At 40.4% G+C, this 22291-nt stretch overlaps 1 protein-coding gene across 1 annotated transcript; it reads right to left on the reverse strand.

Annotated features, from left to right (window-relative positions):
• Positions 1-1254: 1254 nt before the first annotated feature.
• On the reverse strand, positions 1255-22090 carry LOC127181991 (uncharacterized). Its single transcript, XM_051137054.1, has 4 exons — positions 21828-22090; positions 15935-16436; positions 7663-13139; positions 1255-7115 (listed from the first exon to the last, which is right to left on the reverse strand). The coding sequence occupies exons 2-4, from the start codon at positions 16291-16293 to the stop codon at positions 7081-7083; spliced, it is 5871 nt and encodes a 1956-aa protein (XP_050993011.1). The 5' UTR covers positions 16294-16436; positions 21828-22090; the 3' UTR covers positions 1255-7080.
• Positions 22091-22291: the final 201 nt, after the last annotated feature.

Below are 22291 nucleotides of genomic sequence, written 5' to 3' on the forward strand. Positions count from 1 at the left end.
GGAAGTTTTATCCCACTGACTAACTGTTATGTTTGAGAAAAATGTAATTCTAAAAATACTATTATATTTTATTTAATAACACATACTCCCTATCTACAGGCCCTACTGTTCTTATATCATATATAACTGTGATGTTCTACAAAACAAGCTTTAAAACACTTTTTTTCCAACTGCTGAAAATTTGATAATTTACTGTGAAATCTGTTTTCTTTCAGGTACATCACCAGTGTAAGATTCATGGTGAAAACTTAACATCACTCTTGTTAACGTGGTCCATAGTTACAATAAAAATTGAATTTGACATGACATCTTGGCTCTGTGTTTGGATAACTATAGCTACAAACACAGTTTCACTAGAGAGAACCATGCAAGTCTGAGAAAGTGGGAGAGTGTGTGTCTGTGTAATGTTGGTGATTTTAGCACTTTTCTCCAGCCAGACTCCCACACTGAGCTGCCAGTTGGACCCAAATGCTGGCAAAACTTATTATCAATGGATCACAACGTTGGCACAACATTTCATGAATGTATCAGGCCAGTAGAGCATTTTATGAATGAGACCTAAAATCCTCCCAGCATGCTCTAAGAGATTTGGAGGACGTCCATCTCGATTTTTTCTCTTTTCAGTAACACATGGACAGGCACACACTGCATTTATAGACTATATTTATATATTGCACTTTTAAAATGTACACACTATAATCACAAAGTATCAAAATACCTGGAGTAACTTTCAATAATACATTGTCTTATGACCTGAACCCCAACAGACTACTTTTTGTGAAATGCATTGCTTAAAAAATGAGTTTGTGCTACTTCGTGCCAATTTTGACATGTTTTGCAAACTCACTTGACAGAAAGATCTATTTTTTGATTGTTTGAGGTGCTTAATGTTATGTTAAACAGCATTTATAATTATTGTCTAAGGTTTTTTAAATATACCATTCCTCTGCACAAATGTGCAAACTAAACAGTAAAAATATTTTTTTTTTTAATATAAAATGTCAGTCACAATTAAATAAAAATTTCAACCCATGAAATCATTGCAAAAAATACACAAAATGTATGATACACTTAAGTAGAGCAATACTAGAAAGTAAATTACATTATTTAAAAGTTATAAATTTAAATATATTAATTGCATATTAATTTGCTTTTGCCTTATTCAACATATGCAAACTATGAACTTCAATAAAGAGGGTTAACCAACTCCGAACACAGTTATACAGATCTTATTTAGGGATATAATCACAGCAATTAAATTGTAGAAAATGTTTATTAAATTTGATTTTTTTTATCCTTATGTCACATATTTACATTTCAAATGCCTAAAACATTTACAAACATGGAACCAAAAAATTATGTATGCAAATGCAAACCATGATATCCAGAAATGTCCAATGATACAAAATAAGCATTAAAAATGTAACCGATGACACTCTTGGCATGAAAATGCAACAGCTTGTGTTTTCAAATACAGACAGTGTTATCATTACGACTCCCGTTACAAATGAAAATCAAAACAGTACGGCTCAGTGGCTTTTTCACATTGAATGCTACAATGGCAAAAATGCTACATAGTTCATGAAAACAGCTTGAAATCATATAACAGTTATGGCCTTTTTCAGTGAAATAGGGAACAGATCCTGTCAGTGTGCTACACATCTTACTTTCGATCCAAACGTTAGCTTATCGTACTTGCAAAGAAAGAAAGAAATATTTGGCTGCGTGTGATCTAAAGACTGTTTACTTATTGTCTTCTTTTTCATTTCTTCATAGAAAAACGAGCTCATGATGATAACAGTACATGATTCTGAATGGAAGACGTACAAATGCTCAAATAAAATAAGGCCACATTTAGCTTTGAACGGAGATCAAGATCAAACAAAGTCACTTTTAATGTTGCAGTTTCCTCGTTGTATGCACTTTGCTGTAACAAGTTTCTAGGCAGCTGTGAATGGAGCCACTAAATTCGTTATTTGATGTTTATGTAAATCGAATGAGCATTACAACTATACAAAGCATCAAATATCAACCGTGGGCCGCAGCATTTACTACGAGCTCAAAAAGCAAAATCCTGTAATTCATCATGTCCAATGTTCACAATGAGAGCCCCTAAACTTCGAGAAGCCAAAACGGGACATGCTGCAGGTCTCTCACTTTAAATTATTATTTTTTTCCTTTATTTTCTTTAAGCACTAGAAAATTATAGAATTTTCTTATCATTCTATACAGCAACATAATACTGCCAACTTGATCCAAGAGCGAAGAAATTAATTATTATGGTTAAATACAAAATATCTTTTAAAATATTTAAAATATACTTTTATTTTATACATTATGCAGACTGGTTAACAATTTCAATGATAACAAAAATAAGTATTCAGTGAAATGCCTTTTTTTGTTGTTGTTGTTGTTGGTTTTAAAATCACATGGATGGCACTATGACAGGGAAAAAGCAAGCGAACACACACATGCACGCGCGCACACGCTCATTCACACGCTTGCACGCAACTTTAAACGCTTTTCTGTGAGTGACGTTTGAACAGATGACGCTTTAACACAAGTACATCCCGCTTCCCAGATTTTCTACAGCCAATGAGCTTCTGTGTTGGACAATATTGCTCAAGCTTTCATGCATTATGATGTCATAAAGTATCTCTCCATTCCATAGCATATGGTATCTTAGAAGTTTCATTTTTCCTAAAATTGTTCCATACATATCACACATTACCATAGAGTATCTTTCAGCTAAACTAATCCAAATCATTACATATCTAGAGCTGTCCTCTACTTTGCAACCATCTACCTATAACCGTTAACATTATCTGTACACATTTAGCTTTAGTTCACCAAAACGCTCGTGAGCATTTATTGCTTCCCGAAGTTACCTGGGGTTTAGGGTTTAGGGTATAGACACGCAACATTACAGTAGCTAACGTGCGTCTTTGTGTTCGCGTTTGGACCCTGTTTTTTTAAAAGTCTGCATCGCCTGAAAATAGTTCCCTAATTCGGAGTCGCACCTGCGTGAAACCTGGGTCACACAACATCATTTAAGGTATTTGATATATCAGACAAACATTCAAAACATGATGCACATTTCGACACTTGAGATATCAAACGTTTTGGTGGTGTTTCAAAGTAACTCCTTAGGCTTATCGTTACTGGTGTGTTTCAAAAAGGCCACTCGATAGCTAAAAATTCTCTTTGAATCCAATCACGATAAAAATAGGTTTAACAAGGTGCTTTTTAAAGTTGATACATCAAATACTGAAACGCTCATCCAACCCAGGTCTCCGTTTGACCTGCATTACACCACTGGTTTTAATCGATACAAAGCTCTTCACACTCAGGGACGTACGTTACAGTGTGCTGAAAAGTTCTGGTAATAGGGCACTATGGGTTCGAACCAAGAGCGATACGGTTTCTTTGATCGATTCGTCGGAAAATGAAAACAGTTCAGAGCCATTGAGCGTCTTCTACCGCCTCGCGTGGAACTCCTGATTTGGAGCAGAACAGCTCAGGTGACACATAAACATAAAGAAGAAGAAGAAACAAAAAGGAATAAATAGAACAGTTCTCGTAAAACTGCCATACTGGTTTTGGTAAAGTCAAAAAACAATATAAAAAGCGTTTACAAAACATTCATGTCTGCTCAAACAGAACCACATTGGACACAGGGGCGACCGCACCCTTTGAAAGCACTCCACAAGCGGACCACATGTTCCAACAAACGACAAGAGAGTTCCATGATGTCGACAGAGGAAAGGCTGCCGGGACCGACACTCACTGGGGAGGATGGGGTAGAGGCTGCCCCCATGGACTGGTTTCTTGATGGACTGATGGATTTGGGAGGTGGATTTTAAGGGGGTGACTCAGATGGCTCATGCACGGTGCTGCTTGAACATGGAGAAAGTTATTATACCGTGTCCCAACCAGGTAGGATGTGATAAAGATAAACAAGAATTAAAAGCAAGGGCTTCTTTTATGAAGAAATGGCCAGTTCATATGTCATCCCAAAATCTCTCTCTCTCTACTAAGGGTGTAACAGTCCAAATTATTCACGGTTCAGTTTGTATCACAGTTTCAGTACATGCTATGTTTAGGGAAACAGGACTATACTGTCCAATAAAAATATAGAAAATAAGAACAAATAATCTAACTATAAGCAACAACACAAATAAATACAATAGACCAAGTTAAAATTAGGCTGATGACACACAGGGCAACTTTTTTTTGAGCAATGTTGCTTGGGGACTTGCTTGGGGATCTTTATTTCCAGGCGGAACATTAAAGAATCCGACACAGACATCTCCCAGAAATCCTGTATAATTTAACCAATCCGATGACGACTTTGAGTGTGCCATATGCATCAGACGTTTAGCCATTGTTCCGTGGGAGTGACGTCTGAGGCTGAGACTAACGACAACATTGCCCAAAGTTGTCTAGCCACATTGCTCAAAAAGTTGCTCCGTGTATCATCAGCCTAACAGAGCTTTTCAGGTTTTTAGGTAAGCCTAACATGAGTTTTTAGGTACAGAAAATGAATAAAGACATCAAATGTAAATTAACATTGCATTTTTGACTGTATAAATTAAAGATAAATCCTTATTAAAGTTACAAAAGCTACTGAGACAAGAGCTGTCAGTGTTTACCTTGTCTTTGTTGTTTGATTAATATTAAAAAAGTGCTGTCACTTTTCCAGCACGGTTCCAGTACACTAATACCGTATGTTCATCCGACTATAGGTGCGTTTCCAATACAGATTTGAGCAAAACTTTGGCAATATTTTATCAATGTAGATAAAGAAGTATTGCGGAATAACGCCGTTTCCATTAACCGATGTTATGCGACTAAAGCATTTTTTTTTCCTCTCGCGATAAGTCATGGCAACAGATTTTGGTGTGATTTTGGCTACATTTAATTGAAGGAGGCATATGTGTGTATCTTTACAGATATAGCACGGAGAGCCGTTTCAAACATAATCACAAGCATTGATCAATTTGCGCAATTTGAAGGGTAGTAGAAACGCAGCTTATGTCTGCTAGGATAGTCATCAAGATGGGTATGTTGAGATAATTTGTGTGTGAATATGTCCATTCAAGCACAAGACTTGAAAGAGAATTCAATTTATCTCCGTGCTATGAGACGCGGGTTTGCGCGCTTCGGATGAGCGCAGACACAAATCTTCTCACAGGCTCTTGAATGTTTAAACTGGCAATGTTTAAACACAGTTAGCAATGTGTGCTGTTCAGAGATGCAAAAAACAACTATGGTCGCAAGTTTCGTCATTACCAAAAGAGTTCAATTGAACTTACTACCATAGTTAGCCAGCAATGACTTTGGGTAACGCAAATGTGCATGCACACTATCAACATCCGGGTGATGACGGCACAAATAACTGGTCATATTCGTACATATAGCTATTGCACTGAACTGTTCATTTTTTTTTTTTTCTCATTGCTGTTATTGTAATGTATTGTGCATGGGCGTCGGAACCATTGAATGTGGGTGGGACAGGACCCATCCACTTTTGAAGACCAATGATATTGAACCCACCCACTTTTACCGTCTCTATTGCCAGAATTTAAGTTGGCGGTGCAAGTGTGTACGGATTGATTTTTTACCAATAACTTTTTTTTCATTTGATTTTGGGGTGAAATATGAAAAATTAAAACCTTGCAAGTATACTGTAAACGCACATGGTTAGGACATGGTATTATGATATGGTTAGCTTAAAGTGCAGAATTAAAGCAGTGCATTTCAGCAAGAATGCTAGAACACAAATGCACACTCTTAAAAATATAAGTTCGAAAAGGGGGTTTCTGCAGCAATGCCATAAAAGAAACATTTGGTACATTTTGGAACAGTTCTTAAAAGAACCATTATTTTATAGTGTGACGAACATTTAAAAAATCTAAAGAATGTAAAAGTTCCATGGATGGTAAAGGTTCTTCATGGAACTATTGATATCAATAAAGAACCTTTATTTTTAAGAGTGTATGCTAAGTGTGGGATGATATCAGTGAGTTGGGAGACATCATTAACTCAATAAATAAGGAGTGGTTAAGGTGTAAATCAATTGTGGTCATACTAATTAAGAAGTGTAGCACAAGACCTTGAATAAAGAGACAGGACGTTGTTAATTCCGGTGGGATGATATTGTAAGTGTCATGAGGACTTACACAAACAGCTATATTGCCAGTTATTAGCAAAACATTGGTGCGCAGAGATAACACTGTCTAGACGAAGGAGAAATGAATAATATGTACACAAGGTTAGTGTAATGACAGGTTAATGAGAAGACTTAGGTCTTTTAAAAAATTGATTGAGGGAAGGAACATGCAAAGATGCGAGGAAGGAAAGTTGTGAGGATGATTTGAGGTTATGAGGTTGTTTGCAAGGGGTAGGACGTATAAGAGATTGTAGCTGGTTTTAAACTTCATCGATTGTTCTGTAATACCTTTTAAACAGTCAATATTTTTTTCTTTTACAAAAGACAGTATGTTGTTTTTTTCTGAGTAACGCACCAGATAAAGTCCAACGAACCAACTTTTACAGAAATTGCAGGGGAACGATGTATGACAAGGGCAAGAAATTAATAAAAAATGGGGCATGATGAGAACTTTAAAGAACCAATGAAGGGGGGTGGGGCATTGTTGGGAACCTCCTTCTGGCAGTGGAACAGCAACACTTAGAAAGCCAGCAGAGCTGGAACTGAGTGGGCGTGGAGTGGAGTTGATACACAATGCTCTTGTCGGAGTAGAAGGCCATTTCAGATGTCTCAGTGTGGTGAGGTGTTTAAATGTGTTCTGAATGCACGTGAGCGTCTGCATACATGACAATGACTTTGAGTGTTTGTGTGTCAGTTTGTGTGTGTTAATGCACAGACGTGTGTATTAGAGAGAGATGCATCGCTCAGTGTGTTTGTGTCTAATGTTGTGTATATATGTGTGTATATGTGTGTGTCAATGTCTGAGGATGTTTCAATAGCATATGAGGATGAAGGCATTTAACAGACAGCCAGGTCACAGTGCTGGAGGCTGGCCCTTAGTTGGATGACCCATGACCTCTAGGGTTCAGCTACGACCTCTCCACCTGGCTGGGCTCCTGTGACTCTGAAAAAGAGGAGAAATACATAATGTAAACAGCTGAATCACTGTGTACATTAGTGCATGTACGTAACGTAAATAAGCTAAAAAAGAATTCATCACAAATTCAAATATGCTGGGTTCAAATCACAGCAAATTGTTCTTTGTGAAAAATTCTAACAATAATCAATGATTGATGACTGGGTTAAATTATGAGTCAAATCTGGCAGGTAACTCGTGAACTGAAATTTAGGAGGATGGACTCCCTCTGGTGGCCATTCGGCATAAGTGCAACCAGGACTTGTTTTTAGGACATAAATGTGCTATTCTCAAACATTTCTTTAAACTATATCACTCTTGGTAATAACAGTCAATGTAATTAATATATATTAGTCAAAAGCAGAATAAATGGCATATTAAACATATTAGATGCACATTTCATTTTGAAATCAAGGTACAGAGTGGGACTTTCTCAAACACTATATTGTACAAATGTCAGTGTCACCATCGAATTCTGCTATCAAAAGCTACCCACAGTCTGCTAAATACAAATGCTGCTGTAACAGTTTCTCACCTTTTAGGGTTGCCTGGTCGTCTTTTGTTTCTTTAGTTTCACTGGTGACTGCAGGGTGGGCACTGCCTTCTTTATCCCCTGCCTTTGCAATGTTTGAAGAATCCTGCGGCCCAGGAAGGGGGCAATCCTCTTCCCATCCATACTCTCCCCACCTTCCCACCCCATGTAGTCCATCCCAAGAGTCTGAGCTACGGAGGCTAAGGCGTCTCATTCGTGAGACAGTGTCCACCTCTCTCATGCGGGCAAGTCTCTCCTCTGAGCCATGCCCGGGCGGGGCTGTAAAAAGAGCCTCTATTCTTTGGGAAAGTCCACGGCTCCGTCTATCTACACTTGACACCTGAACTTCACCTGGACCTTGACTCCGGCCCTTATCAATGCCTTGGCTAACAACAACTTGTTTTTTATGTCTTTCCATTTGATCAGTGCTAGAGACTGGACTGCTGTGATCTTCATCGAGACCCTGCTCAGGCTTAAGTGTTTTCTGTTTTGTGTCTGAATCTGCCTCTTTTTCGCCAGTGTCTTGGGTATTTTTATCTAATTCCCAGTCTGAATCATCTGTGCCTTGCCCATCAATCCCACACCCACGCCAACCCCCCAGACCCCGTTTTTCACCACCTCCTTCCTGTCTGTCATTGTCTAAATCCCATCTCTCTCCACCAATACCCCATCTCTCTGCATCAAGGGACCGCCTCTCTCTGGACCAGAATCCACCTTGGCCCAAACTTTCCCCTTCCCACCCAGCCCTCTCCCAATCCAACCCTAGAGATAATCTACGATTCGTGGTAGGAAGTACAGAAAGGGGAAGGTGATCTGGTGGAAATTCAGGACGTAGCTCTGAATCTAAACCTGAATGAGTCCACATTGCAGCCTTATTTGCCCTCAAGATCACATTTGGTTCTTTCTTTGCCTCTGAGGTTGTATCATTACTTTGCTCTGTTCCTTCAGTAACAAGGTCTTTCTGCTCGCATTTCTCTGGCTCTGTTTGCACCATTTCCCTAGAAGTTTCCTCTTCATTCACTTTCTCTGTCACTTCAGGTTGTTGGCTTTCAGGTCTCTCTGTTGGCTCTGTTTCTGTCTTTTTTACTTCAGAATGTTTCTGCTCAGCATTGGCAGGATCGTCTTTCATTTCAGCGGCTAAAATGTTGCTCACTTCATTCTCAACTGACTCACTGCCAGGAATGTCTTGATCACCTTTAACCTTGTTTGACTCATCAAAGTTCTCTGCTGAACCCTCTCCTGTGATCAGAGTAGCAATATGCTTTTCAGCTAATGAAAGCTGCATCTGCCAGTCAGCAGGTACCTCTGGGTTAGCCTCTAAACCTGCTTTGTCACCGACAGGCTTTCCGGTTGCAAGGCTACAGAGCACACCCCTGTTATTAAGGAACCTGTTAGTGTGGCTTGTTACCCTTCTAAAGCCTGAGCTCCTTTCCTCCCTGAATAATGGCATTGGCTCCTGTCTCCCTTCTAATGCTGAAGAACAACATGGCTGCTCAGAGTCTACAGGAGGCCTACCAGGTATGGGCACATGCTGTGGGGTTTCAATACTCATGGCACTTCCCGGTTTGGATTTTATAGAAGCTCGGCTAACAGCACCAGATTCACGGGCCATTTGGAGAGTTTGACAGATGTGCTCATAGTCTGGGGGGCTGGTTAGAGTGGACGCATCTTGCATGGGTTGTCTGTCTGCCCACGGGACCTCGGCTGACATGGAAGAGGTGGAGGAGGTTTGTGCAGTCAAATCATCATCTCTTTGGGTCTCTTTGGGAGCTGGAATATCCAGCTTCACTGATCTGCAGGCTTTGCGTTGGGTTATCTGGGACATGACTGTTTTGTAATCTCTGAAGCCCGGTTCTGGTGGGGGAGGAGCAGGACAAATCTCCTCTCTCAGCTGTTTGCTGAAGCTCACACTCTTCCCAGTTGATGGTCGGGAAAAGGCACTCTTCACCTCCCGGTATTCTGGGTCACTTCCTGGCACCAAGCTTGGCCGAAGAGCAGTTGCAGGAATTCCAAGTGGCTCTGAAGATAACCTGGACTTGATGCGGTCAGGGATTTGCATGGAGGAGCGGTTGGGAAGGTTATTGCTGGCAGTGCTGAGCTCCAGGATATCCTTGTAGGCCTCATTAAGATCCTCAATGCACTGGTCCACGCTGGGGCGTTTACCTGCTTGGTCTTGCGCCTCTTTATTGATGGTCTCAAGATCCTCGATGGCATCCCACGGCCGTCGGCTCACTGGCTTCAGCAAGAACTGGCCAAATGAATCTGGGTTTGGACCTGTGGCTGACTTTGCTTCTTCAGTCAGATCTGATGGTGGGGACTGAGCCGGGGGCTGTGTTGGTGGAGGAGGAGGAGGTTGAGATGGAGGTTGGTTTGGAGGTGGGGGTGGAGGGTGTGGCGGGGGATGTAATGGAGGTCTGTGAGAACCTGTGCTCTTGGAGAAGGTACCTGTCCGTGAAAAAGCACTGTTGCTGGATGGTTTTAGGCTTTTCTGGCCCTTCATGGGATACCCGTAAGGGGTGCTGGGGTCAGGAGCTCCTGAAGCTGGTGGAGCTGCTGGGGTTGGTGGAACTGATGGAACCGATGGAACCGATGGAGCCGGTGGAGCTGACGAAGTCCCAATGGCCCCTGGGGCAGCCCCTGGAGCCACCGATGTAGTCTCAGCAGGAGCTGTTACCTCTGGGGCAGCAGGAGCATCTTGTGCTTCTGTATTGGCGGGGCCTTGAATTGCATTGCTCTTTGTGGGCTCAGGGCTCGTTTGGGTCTCCTGATCACGGTACTGGTCCCCTGGCCAAGCCCCAGAATACCGTCTGAGCTCATCATGTGGATTTGGCTTAATGATCCTAGAGCGTGAGTTCCTTCTGCGATGAGCTCTCCTTGTGGCTATGCTACTGGTCCCACTGCCAAGTGTGAGTGCTTGTAGCTCTAAGTCAGTGGAGGTGGTGGATGTGCTTTTGAGGCTTTGGTTTGGCAGGGAGCCGAGGGTGTTGCTGTTTTCGCTGGAGGAACTTGGTGGAGGAGGAGGAGGAATTGGAGGAGAGTCTGGTTCTTTCTCTTCGTTGTTGTTTTGATCTCGAGATTTTGCACTGGACTGCGAAAGTGGCACAGAGACAAGGCAGAAGATAGTCTCACTGAGTTTCTTTTTCACGCTCTTTTTCTCGGGTTCCTGGACTGGTTCTGTCTTCACAGTTGAAACACTCTCTGAAGAACCTTTATCCATGGATTTGTCAGCCTTTCCAGACTTGTCAGTGATCTTCTCAGATTTGATCTGGTCTGTACTGCTATCTCCTTTAGCCTGCTTGTCACCCTTAATCAACTTGTCTGTAGATTTACACTGTTTTTCTAACAGTTTATCTGCTTTAAGTTGTTTTTCTAAAATTCTATCGATCTTCAAGTGCTTCTCTAAGAGTCGTTCAGCTTTACTTTGCTTGTCTGAAATTCTGTCTGCTTTTATGGGCTTTTCAGGGATTTTCTCTGCCTTGACCTCAGGCTTAATTTGTTTGTCCGTATACCTGTCGGCTTTGACTTGATCTGGGATTCTGTCTACTTGTATCTGGTCAGTTAATCTTTCCACCTTGACTTGTTTGTCTGTAAACCTGTCTGGCTTTACTTGTTCTGTAGGCTTATCTAATTTGATCAGGTCTGTACCTCGATCTGGTTTCACTTGCTCTGTTACTTTGACTTGGTCTGTTTTTGTCTGTTCAGCACCTCTCTCAAGTTTGACCGGCTCTATTACTCTCTCAACCTTGGCTGGGTCAGTGATTCTGTCTGCTCTAGTCTGTTGATCTGTATTTCTGTCTGTTTTAATGATTGGTTGTAGGGGTCTGAGCTGAAAGGCTGGGGGGTACTTGGCACAGCTCTGGTCAGGTGCTACAGTTTCACTGCCTTTGTTCATCCCCTTGTGCCAGCGGTTAGTGTTCTCCTGTTCAGTTAGAGCCGGTTTGTTGGTGTCCGTGCTAAGACTCGGTCCCTGTGAAGGGAGAAAGGCACTATCATGTGTGGATTGTCCTAAAGTTGCAGCGCAGGGAAGCTCTTTGTTGACATGTCGGATCTTGTCCGCGTCTGTGAGCGAGTTTCCACAGGGCCCCCCTGAGACGTGCCTGATACGCGGGTCTTCAAATGGGACATACTGCACAAGTCCTGGACGGCTAGGTACGACAGGCCCTGGATGCACAGGCCTTCTTGGAACTACTGCCATGCTCCTGTCTTCACGTCGTTCTGACCATGACAATCCTGAAGTCCTGGAAAACCACTGGCCCATCTCCGCACTCACAGGCTCACGTTTCCATCTTACAAGAGCAGAATCCGCTCGGTAGTTCTGTCCACTCCTGGGTGGCAGGAATCTCCTGTAGGAAGGGGGTGGGATGTAACCAGGGGGCTCCATACCAGTCAGTTCATGGTAAAATAGATCTGTCCTATATGATTCTGGTCTCAGGAGCTCTGCACTTTGGGAGTAACAAATGGACCGGTCTCGTAGCAGTTCTGAGCTCTGAGAGTAACAAAGGGATCGGTCCCGTAAAAGGTCGGCACTATGCGAGTGGCTGAAAAAACGATCGCGCAGTAGTTCCGCACTCTGTGAATGACTGACAAATCTGTCTCTTAGTGGTTCAGCACTTTGAGAGTGGCTCAGCATGCGGTCTCGAATTGGTTCTGCACTCTGTGAAAAGCAAATGGACCGATCTCTTAGAGGCTCTGCACTCTGAGAATAACAACCAGACCGGTCTCTGAGTGGTTCAAAACTCTGAGAGAAGCACACTGAGCGGTCTCTGGGTTTGGACACAGGTTCAGAGGACAACGTTTCCCAGCTCCCCCTGTTTTGCTGGTGAGTCTCATAGGACGGGGGCTTGACAGGGCGGCTGAACCGTGGCTTTGGTACAACTGCAGAAGGAGCATGACTTTGCGTCTGACCACTCCACCTTTCCCCTGCTGGCCATTCACTGTGGTATCGACCATATGGAGCAGAGCTGCTGCTTCTTTGTGTAGGGGGGTGATTTGGGGCACCAGTTTGAGGCAGTTCTCCATAGTGGGGATCTTCTGGGGAAAGAACTCGAGGGAGCGACTGGGACTTGGCTCGCACTGTGGCGGACACATTGCCCTCTGCTGGTCGCAGACGGTGTTGCTGCTCCTGAGACCAATGTTCAGCCTCCCCATCTGAAAGTTGCCGGCCCAAGCCCACTGCAGGGCGCCACTCCTCTGTTCCCAGGCTCTGGCATTTTCTCTCTCCAGTCACACGTAGAGTCTCTGGGCCTGAGTCTATAGGTTCCCGTATCCATGGGCCTTCCTCCCAGCGTGCCAGTGGCCTCTCAGCCCTCAGCTCCTCAACAGCTAATACTGGACCTCGCCACAATCCTCCAGACACTCTGAGTTCCCTGGGATCAGCATAGTCCAATAGAGCACTGAAGTCCTGCCCCCTCCTTCTCCAGAATGAAATATCTCGCTCATCTGCATGTTCCGAGAACGTCAGGCTGGGAGCATCATAGAACCTAGCAACAGAGACAAATATAGATCACTGATGAATGTAGAAGTTTGTTGTTAGTTTTTTTTTTTTAAACTGCATTCAGAAATCGCAACTTTAATGAAACAAAAAGATTAGGTCACAGGTAAATAAAATAAAAGTATATTCATATAGTCAAGGAAACAAGTATGGCTCTAACACCATATGGGTTCATGCTATGTGTAATATGAAATGGTTTGTGAGAGTTCAAGCATTATAATTACTAACTTGTTCACATAACAATTATAGTTTTAGCTGAATCTACACATTCACACAGATATGATGTGATAAGTTGCAGGGCATGTAAATAATAAAATGTAAAATGTTACATTCAATATATAAATAAAAAATAGTGATATTTTGACCAAATCCAGGATAGGTCAACCTATAATTGAGACATAACTAGGCAAAATTAGAATGAAATTTAATCTGTTAACGTAATGACAAATAAAACACTTTTGTTAATAAAAAAGGTTTGTGTTGTGCATAACTCAGATGTTCATTAACTGTCACTTTACGCACACTCAAAATGCACCCCAGGGCAAGTTATAGATGTGATTACATTCACATGGCCGATTCCTTTCATGTTACAGTACATCAATGTGGACAGAGAGTCTAGATTTTTGTGATAAAATCACAGTGGAATGGATTAGGCTACAACATGAAATATGGATAAAGTCCATTGTAATTGGTTTGTATTAGGACAGTCTAAGATTCAGTTTAACAGTTCAAGGTGTGCTAGAAGAAAGTTGTGTTTAACATTTGATTTTTCCATTAAAATTCACCTCACACATTCAAAAGCAGCACATGTGGCATGACGCCCACCCAGATTTCAGGTCTCAAAACAAGGTGCAGTTAATGTGATGAACTATACCTATGTGAACATCAACTAAACATCACTGCGGGCACTGCTTAAAATGCAAAAATGGCTCAGAAAATCTCTAGCATTGTTGCATGCAAATACCACTTTGTTTGATATTTTGTTACCTAATGAAGTCATATTTATACACTTTTTTAATTGTGGCAAACACGCCAAGACACTTTTTAGGACCACTGTTTTTGTTACAACACATTATGGGCCATAATAATGGATAGGTCATTCCATCCGAAATAATGAATGTGAGTTCAAAATAAATAACTTGCAAAATTTCCAACAAAAAAGATTTCCTTTATTAGTTTCAATTGAATACAATATTAAATATTGTTCAATATTTAAATTAAGCAGATGCCTTGCAGTCTGTAAAAGAAATGTTAGATGTTTTGATGTTTGTTTTTTTAGGCTACATATATCTTGACCACATTTGCCAAGTTCAGTGTTCACCAGTCATGATCACCATCAATTTTTGAAATGGCTAGCGGCATGGATATTTGATACAGATTATTTCACACAGTTGTTGATCATACTTTATGTTTGTGAGTGCTTCATTGAGCATGTCATTTACAAACACATGGAGCTGTAAATCTTAAAAAAAATCTTCTTCACCACTTCAGAGACAGGTTTTCTTTCTATTGGTAAATCAATTAATCCAAAGCTCTTATTGTTCTCCAAGTTTTAACGCATTACTGTTTATGGTAAAAGCTCCAAACGATGCAGTGTGTGAGTGAACTTTCTGAATGATTCAAAATGAACCACAAACCAATTTACATTGACCTTTTTTGACGATTCAATAGAGTGACTCACCAAAACCAATAGAAGGCAAGCCTGCAACCTTTAGCCAAAAAAGCGTAACAGCTAAAGCTAACACTTCCGGTTTGGGAAAGGAGACCAGAGGCCGTTTTCTTTGAATGGATGTCAATGGAGAAAGGGCTTCACTATGCTTTATAAACAGCCTTTTAGAGCAAACAGCTTATCATTTAATGAATCGATAGCCTATCGGCTAATTTTCAACATGTTTTATACTAAACAATACTTTTGGATTGAACTATTTTTAGAGTTTACACTGAAAAAAAATGCTGTTTTATAACAGAAGTCACTGACTTTTTGCGACAGGTGGGATTTAGCTTACGACACTTTCCATTCATTCCTATGGTATCCGTAAAAGGCGATTGAGTGTCGCACAACTCTGAACTGAAATTCAATAACGTCAAGGCTGTAATGTGATTGGTTATCAAGGCACACGTGATCCAAGTTGACCCTTACACTTTCTCCAATAGTAAGTAGTACAGACCCTCTCTTGTGGTGACATATTTATGGGTTATGAATATTTCATCTGACCATCCAAAAACATAGATACAGTGAGAGTGAAGTGTCTACTTGCGCACTGAATGAAGCTAGCAACACACTAGTACGATGTAAGCCTAGGCTAACTGTATGGCCTACATAAAGTTTACAAATCCATTTTAACAGTGGAAAATATATATTTTTAATTATTAGTACTGAATCACATAAGAAATTGATGTGATACGTACACATTTAAAAGGCAACAAATTTGATTATTTAATTGCTGATTTAAATTTATTGTTCACAATGACCAAAATCTGCTTTAACAAATTGCAATTAAATTAAATCCAAAGGGCCATTCACATCAAAAACAATAACTATAAAGATAACAATATTCTCAACACCAGTGGTTGATAATGTTCTGTATTTATAAGTGCACTGCAATGATGTCATTTGTCGCTTTAAATGCTCAGGTATATTCTGACTGGCTAAAAAAATTGTGTGGAAAGTGATTCCATAAATAAAATTTAATAGTTATCTTTGGTGTGAACATCCCTTAAAAAACTTATTTACACGAAACACCTTGTTTCAAAAAAAAATTGCACTTAACAGTGCACACTTACCCACTGTCCGTAGCTAGAGAGTCACCCAGAGGTTGCAGGTCACCAAGAAAAGCAACAGGCACCTCCAATCTCCGCTGAATTCTTTCATGGCCCTCATTAATGTTGTTGTTGTTCTCTGGGTAAGCTTTCACGGGCGCCGGCCTGTACACCCCCGTGCCTGCTTCTGCTCCCCCCTCCGTTGTCCCAAATCCATTCAGAGTTCCTCCACCACCTCCACCTCCAGCAGGCCGGTTCTCTACATTATCACGACGACATTCGTTGTTTCGATTGTCATAAGGCGCAGAGGAAGAGGAGGAGGCAGGGCCGCTCCTGGGCAGTTTGTATCCATGAGAGATCAGCAGGTCCTCCACACTGTACATGATGTGTGTGTGTGTGTGTGTGTGTGTGTATGGACAGAGTTGGAAAGGGAGCCCAAAGGCGTGTGTAAGTGTGTGTGTGTGTGTGGCCTATGGGCAGTGCTGGTGCAGCAGGCGGGGACACAGCTGCTCAGCAGAGGCCATCACTGGAGAATAAGAGAGACAGAGAGAGATAGAGAGAACATTACACTCTAAAACAATAACCATCTGCTCTGCAGAGACCTAACCATCTTCTTGGTTGAGCACATGAAACTTTAAAGCTACATACAGTATTTATTCTTTATCTGATGCGGCCACACCCTGTCAGGTTATTATATAACCAATGCACAAAATCTTCAAGCGCAAACTCAGAGGTGCAGCTTAAAGTCAATGTGATACTCTGCTCCCATTTCACAGCCATTATCTGGGCCTGCGTGATATTTTTTCAGTTTTTTTTTATGATACTCAACATATAGAGGAACCAGAGTCGCTGTTGCCAAGCAGATTTAAAATGTTCAATGCAAGTAAAATACAGAAGCAAAATGATCAAGGCATGTTTTTCTTGCTGTTTCTCACTGAATGAACAACAGGACTGACTGTACATACACTTATATAGGAATACAACCAAATTTACCTATATATATATATATATATATTAAAAAAAAAAAATATATATATATATATATATATATATATATATATATGCACTAAGGTATTTTTTAAATATGAAAAATTTTACATTTTTTTTATGACAATGCAAATGAATATTTGAATCAAAATTTTAAACTGATTCATCGAAACAGACTACTGGTTCACAAATCATAAACATCAATATTTTCATATATAAAATGTTTTCAATTATGAAGAACGACACAGACACTGTTTTTTAAATCACAACGCAAATTAATAATTGAATCAACATTTTCAACTGATTCATTTAAACATAGAGTCACTAATGGTTCACAAATCATAAACAGCAATACTTATCTATATAAATTTACTAAAATGCATCAAAATATGAGAAACAGCACAGACACTTCTGTGTTTTTTGAATGACAATGCAAATAAATAGTTTTTGAACTGATTCACTGAATCATAAATTAATTCACAAAGCATAAACCACAGTATTTACCTACATATATTTCAACTAAAGCATTAAAATATAAAAAATGTTTTTTTGGAGTGACAATGCAAATTAGTAGCTAAATCAAAGTGAACTGACTCTTTCAAACAGAAAATCCATACAAATAAATCTACTTACTGAAACACCATTTTTGCTACTAAAGTTTAAAGCATTTCTGCACCATTAACAACACTGAATGCAATTATAAAAATAACGCTTTCAAAAAGGTATTCTGAAAAAAAAAAAACATGAAAAATTGAAAGTGAACCAAGACAAGTGTCTGTACCAAGACAAGGACTTGTGCATTTAAAATAAATTAATTAATTAATAAATAATTTATTAAATAAACAATTATCTATCTATATATCTATCAATATATATATATATATATATATATATATATATATGTGTGTGTGTGTGTGTGTGTGTGCGTGTGTCTAATTTTCCTACTTAGTAATAGCCTACAATGCAGAATCGTTATTATTTATGGATAATTATTATAATTAATATTTAAGTATAGTTATTACTTTGAAACAATTTTGACTCACTAATTGCAAATGCACAAATACAAATAATTGTCACAAATAATTACAAATAAACAGCAAGTAACACATTGAATGAAACATGAAATTTTGAGGTAGAAAGACTTTTAAAAAAATTAAAGCAAAAAAATTAAAAAAAATCTGTTTTATTTTCAGCTTTGAATTATAAAATAACTTACATGCATATTAAATAGCAAAGATTACAGACGACATATATTCTTGCAAATCAACAAATACTAATAGCTGAGTTTAAGTTTGAATAACTGTTCAACAAACAGTCATCTGGAAACACTTTATCTGCATTGCTGAGAAAGCAAAACTGTGTTTCCTTGGCAATTTAAAATAGCTGAACCACACCTGAATGTAACCTAGCATTAACCTTTGATCCCCACAGTGACCTTAACTTGACCTTGAACTAGGTTAAAAGAAAAAGAGAGACAATGACCTTGACTCATGCTCTGTAGCAGCTCTGAGTGCATGTTTGCATGTGCGTGCGCTTGTGTGTGTGTGAGTGTGTTTGCCTAAACACTATCTTGTTTTCTTGAGTAATGCTCAGACCGATTTGATGAGTGGCATTCGGTCAGGTTGCATTCACAGTGAGCCATGCAATACCGCCAGCTATGCTTGAGGCTTTGGCTAGATCCTTCTCTAACTAGTCAGGAGCCTGCTTACCATCTCTGCACTTTTTGTGTTGTTGTTGTTGTCAACACACACACACACACACACACCTGACCTCTGAATGACCTCTGTGCAAAACATGTGCAAGAGTTTCTGCGCATCAGCTGCATGATATAACCAGTAACCAGTGTATGCATTACACCGTCTAATGAAACAAACAAAAAAAAAGGCACGCATAAAATATACATACTTTTTTCAGTTTGTTTCCGCTAGCAGTCTGAAAACCTCTCTGTGGGTCGGTTATCGCATTGCAGGACCGTTAAAACCACTGATGCTTTAATAACCAATGTAAATGTGTGAAATATGGGGTTGAAATTACAGTGAGGTTGAGGATATTGCATTTCCCCTGCCAGCTGCAACTCTGATTGGTGTGGTATAGGAGTGACATCATCACTGTGAGCAGCCAATCATGTTCCTCTGAGTCTGAATCAGCTGTAAACTACAGCACAATTCTGAGTAAAACTAAATAAAGAGTGAAAAACCAAACAAGGCTGTTTGATACACAGCTCTCGCACTTGAACTGCCTGTGACACAGTTAAACTAGCCACCTCCCTCCAATACTGCATTCTCAACAATGCCAGTGCGAATGCAGGTACCAACGCAGGTTGATCGTATCACACCGCGAAGTAGTGCTCCCTATTCACTCACAGGGATCGGGGAAGAGAGACGGCACTAGTCAAAGTGTGATTTGACCATGACAGCTGCTGTCAATGATAGCACATCGGTGTTGCTGGGTAGAAAAAGGGGTGTTGCTGCCTCATGTTGATTGAATATGAGAGTGTCACAGCATCACCACTGGAATGGAGGTTCATAATTACAGCCATTGACTGTATCCCAGAGGGGGACTTCACAAAACACTGATCTGACATCATTTATCTAATCTTGTCATTTTCAACTCTTCTGTGTCACACTAAGATATCAGTTTGCTCACTAGCACATGTACGTGTATGTATGTGCATTGCATCAGAAATGCAAACGCATGTTTGCATGTACATATGTTTGTTTTTTTGTCTTACAATGTATCTTTCATTTCACATTGATCATTAAAAAACTTCAAAAGCTGAAAGGTGATGTGACAAAATATTGCATATCCAGCAGAATTCTGATGAATTAATATAAGGTATTTCCTTCTGTAAATATGCATTACATCACAAATGCATTAAAAATGTTACCATGTACATTTTTGCTGTCTTACAATTTATCCTTCATTTAACATTGATCACTAAAAAACTTTAGATCACTACAACTGCACATTCAGCAAAATTTAATGACTTTTTAATTAATTATTATGTATTTTTTTACTGCAGATCTGCATTACATCAATACTAAAAACATATTCAAAACATAAAGATGCATGCCGATCATCATGGCAACAGCAGATTAGATATGTGTCAGATAATACACGCAAACTTTATCATGTACACACACTTCAAGAAAGACAAATCACAATGTAATGTTTTAATATTGTTAGTGTTTCTTAAATAAAGACCAAATTCAGATTTTTGCTTAAAGGGACAGTTCACCTTAAAAATTTAAATCCTGTCACCACGTTGTTTTCAACCTGTATGACTTTCTTTCATAAAATGCAAAGCGAGCACAATGACAATCTCAGTCACCATTTACTTTCACTGTATCACAAAAAATGCAATGTAAGTGAATGGTGACTAAAACTATCATTATGTCTAACCATCTGCTTTCATGTTCCACACAAGAAAGAACGTCATGGGAGTTTGCTAAGAGAGTAAATGATGTCAGAATATTCATTTTAAGTAGAGTTGTGCTTTTAGGAACCCTGATTTTTCTCCTTAGATCTCACGTGCATCTCCTCACCAGTTTCACAAACTGTCTTTATATTTGCCTCCAAACTGCAATGAAACATTCTCAAATATTTCTCATCAAATTCTACCAGGATTTAATTATTTGAGCTATTCTATTTCTAATTCTAAACTCATATCCCCGGCAATGCTCTCCGTCTAATTTTAGGAAAAACATCTGCGGCAAAGTTCAAACGTGAACCAATGGAGTTTTTAAATGAAAGTTCACTTTCTTCCACCTCCACTTCTATCACAGCGTTCATTAATTAAGAAGTCCAGAAGGTCTATTTAGAGCTGGATTTGAGTCTTGAGCCCTCCATCATGGTCAACAAGCCAAATATGTTTACCTTAATCTCACTTTAAGGATAAAAACCCGAACACGTGAAAATCTCAAAGCTGTAAAAAGAGCAATAAAACGATCCTCTGTCTCTAAGGAGCAGGCCAGCTCGATGCTGTAGTGTAGGGCACACAGGTAGCTTCCGTCAGCACACGAGCAGGTGATAAAATCACTCCTCCGTCACTTTTTACAGAATACAGCATTTAATAGGAGCCGAATAGAGACGGTTCAATTATTATCATGTGTGTACCAGAATTAATTAAGAACTTGGAGCAGAGAGAGCGACAGAGAGAGAAAGAGAAAGAGAGAGAGAGAGAGAGAGAGAGAGAGGTGGGGTGGAATGGGTAAAGCAGAGTAACACCCAAACGCACCAAGCATTCCCTACCCTATGGGAGAGGATGTTAATATTAGAGCAAGAAGCCCAACTCAAATGCAATTTCCACCTCTCACTTATTTCATTTCGCTGAACATCTCCACTGCGCCACAAACACACGCAGCTCCTGATGAGCATCAACGCGGCGCACAAGCGCGTAATATGACCTACAGCATCAGCATCAGCACCAGCAGCAGCATCAGCAGCACAAACGTGCTATGCTGGCAAAGCCATACTGCAGTGTGTGCCACAGTATACATCAAACAGGCCGCTCAGGAATGATTCGAAAAGTCAAAAACGCCACGAAAACACAGGCGTAACGTTACGCGGCGCCGCAGGTACAGGAATCACATTGCCCAAACTGAGTGGGGAAAATACGCTGTCATAATCCCATTTCATTTTTTTACATATCCTCCCATAGCAACATAAACACATAAATGGCCTAGACTCGCACCGGCAAACGCAAGGTGCGGGATGCGTTTTTTTTTTTTTTCAGCTCTCCGCACCATTCGCTGATGCGTCTTTTGCTTGAGTGTGTTTATCTTTTGCATTAGGTGGAAAATACCGCCCGCGTTATACTGCTTGTTAATGGAAAAAAATACATGCATGCACGGGCCGGTTGCATAGGTGTATATTCGGTCGTTAAAAGGCGCGACGCGTTCGGATGTCATTTCAAATGCATATGTCTTACCTGGAGCTCGTTTGGCGCGGCCGTCGCAGTTCGCCTGCGCCCAGCGTCAGAGGCTGCAGGACGCTTCAGCTGAGCATGCCTATATCAGCGGGCTCTCCTCCTCTCTACGCGGAAGGAGAAAAAAACGGCGTTGGCGAAAATGGTTTCTCCCGAAGTGTGCGCGAAGTTTATTTTCCTTCGCCCTTGTTGACGTCAGACGCGCGTGAAATTGCTGCTTGATTTGACATTTAGTGGAGCTCGGTACGCCAGCACTAATGCGGAGCCTTCCATGGTGGTGGCGGAGTGTGTTCTGATGTCAGGAGCTCTACAGCGAGCGGGGTTCAGTTCATGCAAGGTGTGCACACACTCGCTGAAATAAAGGTTCCAGCCTGTAAGGAGAACCTTCAAGTTCCACCGAGAACTTTTTATGCTCGAGCTCGTTAGAAAAACATCCACTGGTGCTTTAAGGATCTGAAGAACCTTTA

The sequence above is a fragment of the Labeo rohita genome, chromosome 2 (assembly GCF_022985175.1).
Source record: "Labeo rohita strain BAU-BD-2019 chromosome 2, IGBB_LRoh.1.0, whole genome shotgun sequence".
In the NCBI taxonomy this organism is placed as follows: domain Eukaryota; kingdom Metazoa; phylum Chordata; class Actinopteri; order Cypriniformes; family Cyprinidae; genus Labeo; species Labeo rohita.

What these genes read in the sequence shown, in the direction of transcription:
- LOC127181991 (XM_051137054.1), bottom strand. Translation starts at nt 16,293, where the DNA reads ATGTACAGTGTGGAGGACCTGCTGATCTCTCATGGATACAAACTGCCC. An exon ending in TCTCTAGCTACGGACAGTGG is followed by an intron (nt 13,140 to 15,934) that starts GTAAGTGTGCAC and finishes CTCTGTTGCTAG; the next exon opens with GTTCTATGATGCTCCCAGCC. An exon ending in CGACCAGGCAACCCTAAAAG is followed by an intron (nt 7,116 to 7,662) that starts GTGAGAAACTGT and finishes CCTCTTTTTCAG; the next exon opens with AGTCACAGGAGCCCAGCCAG.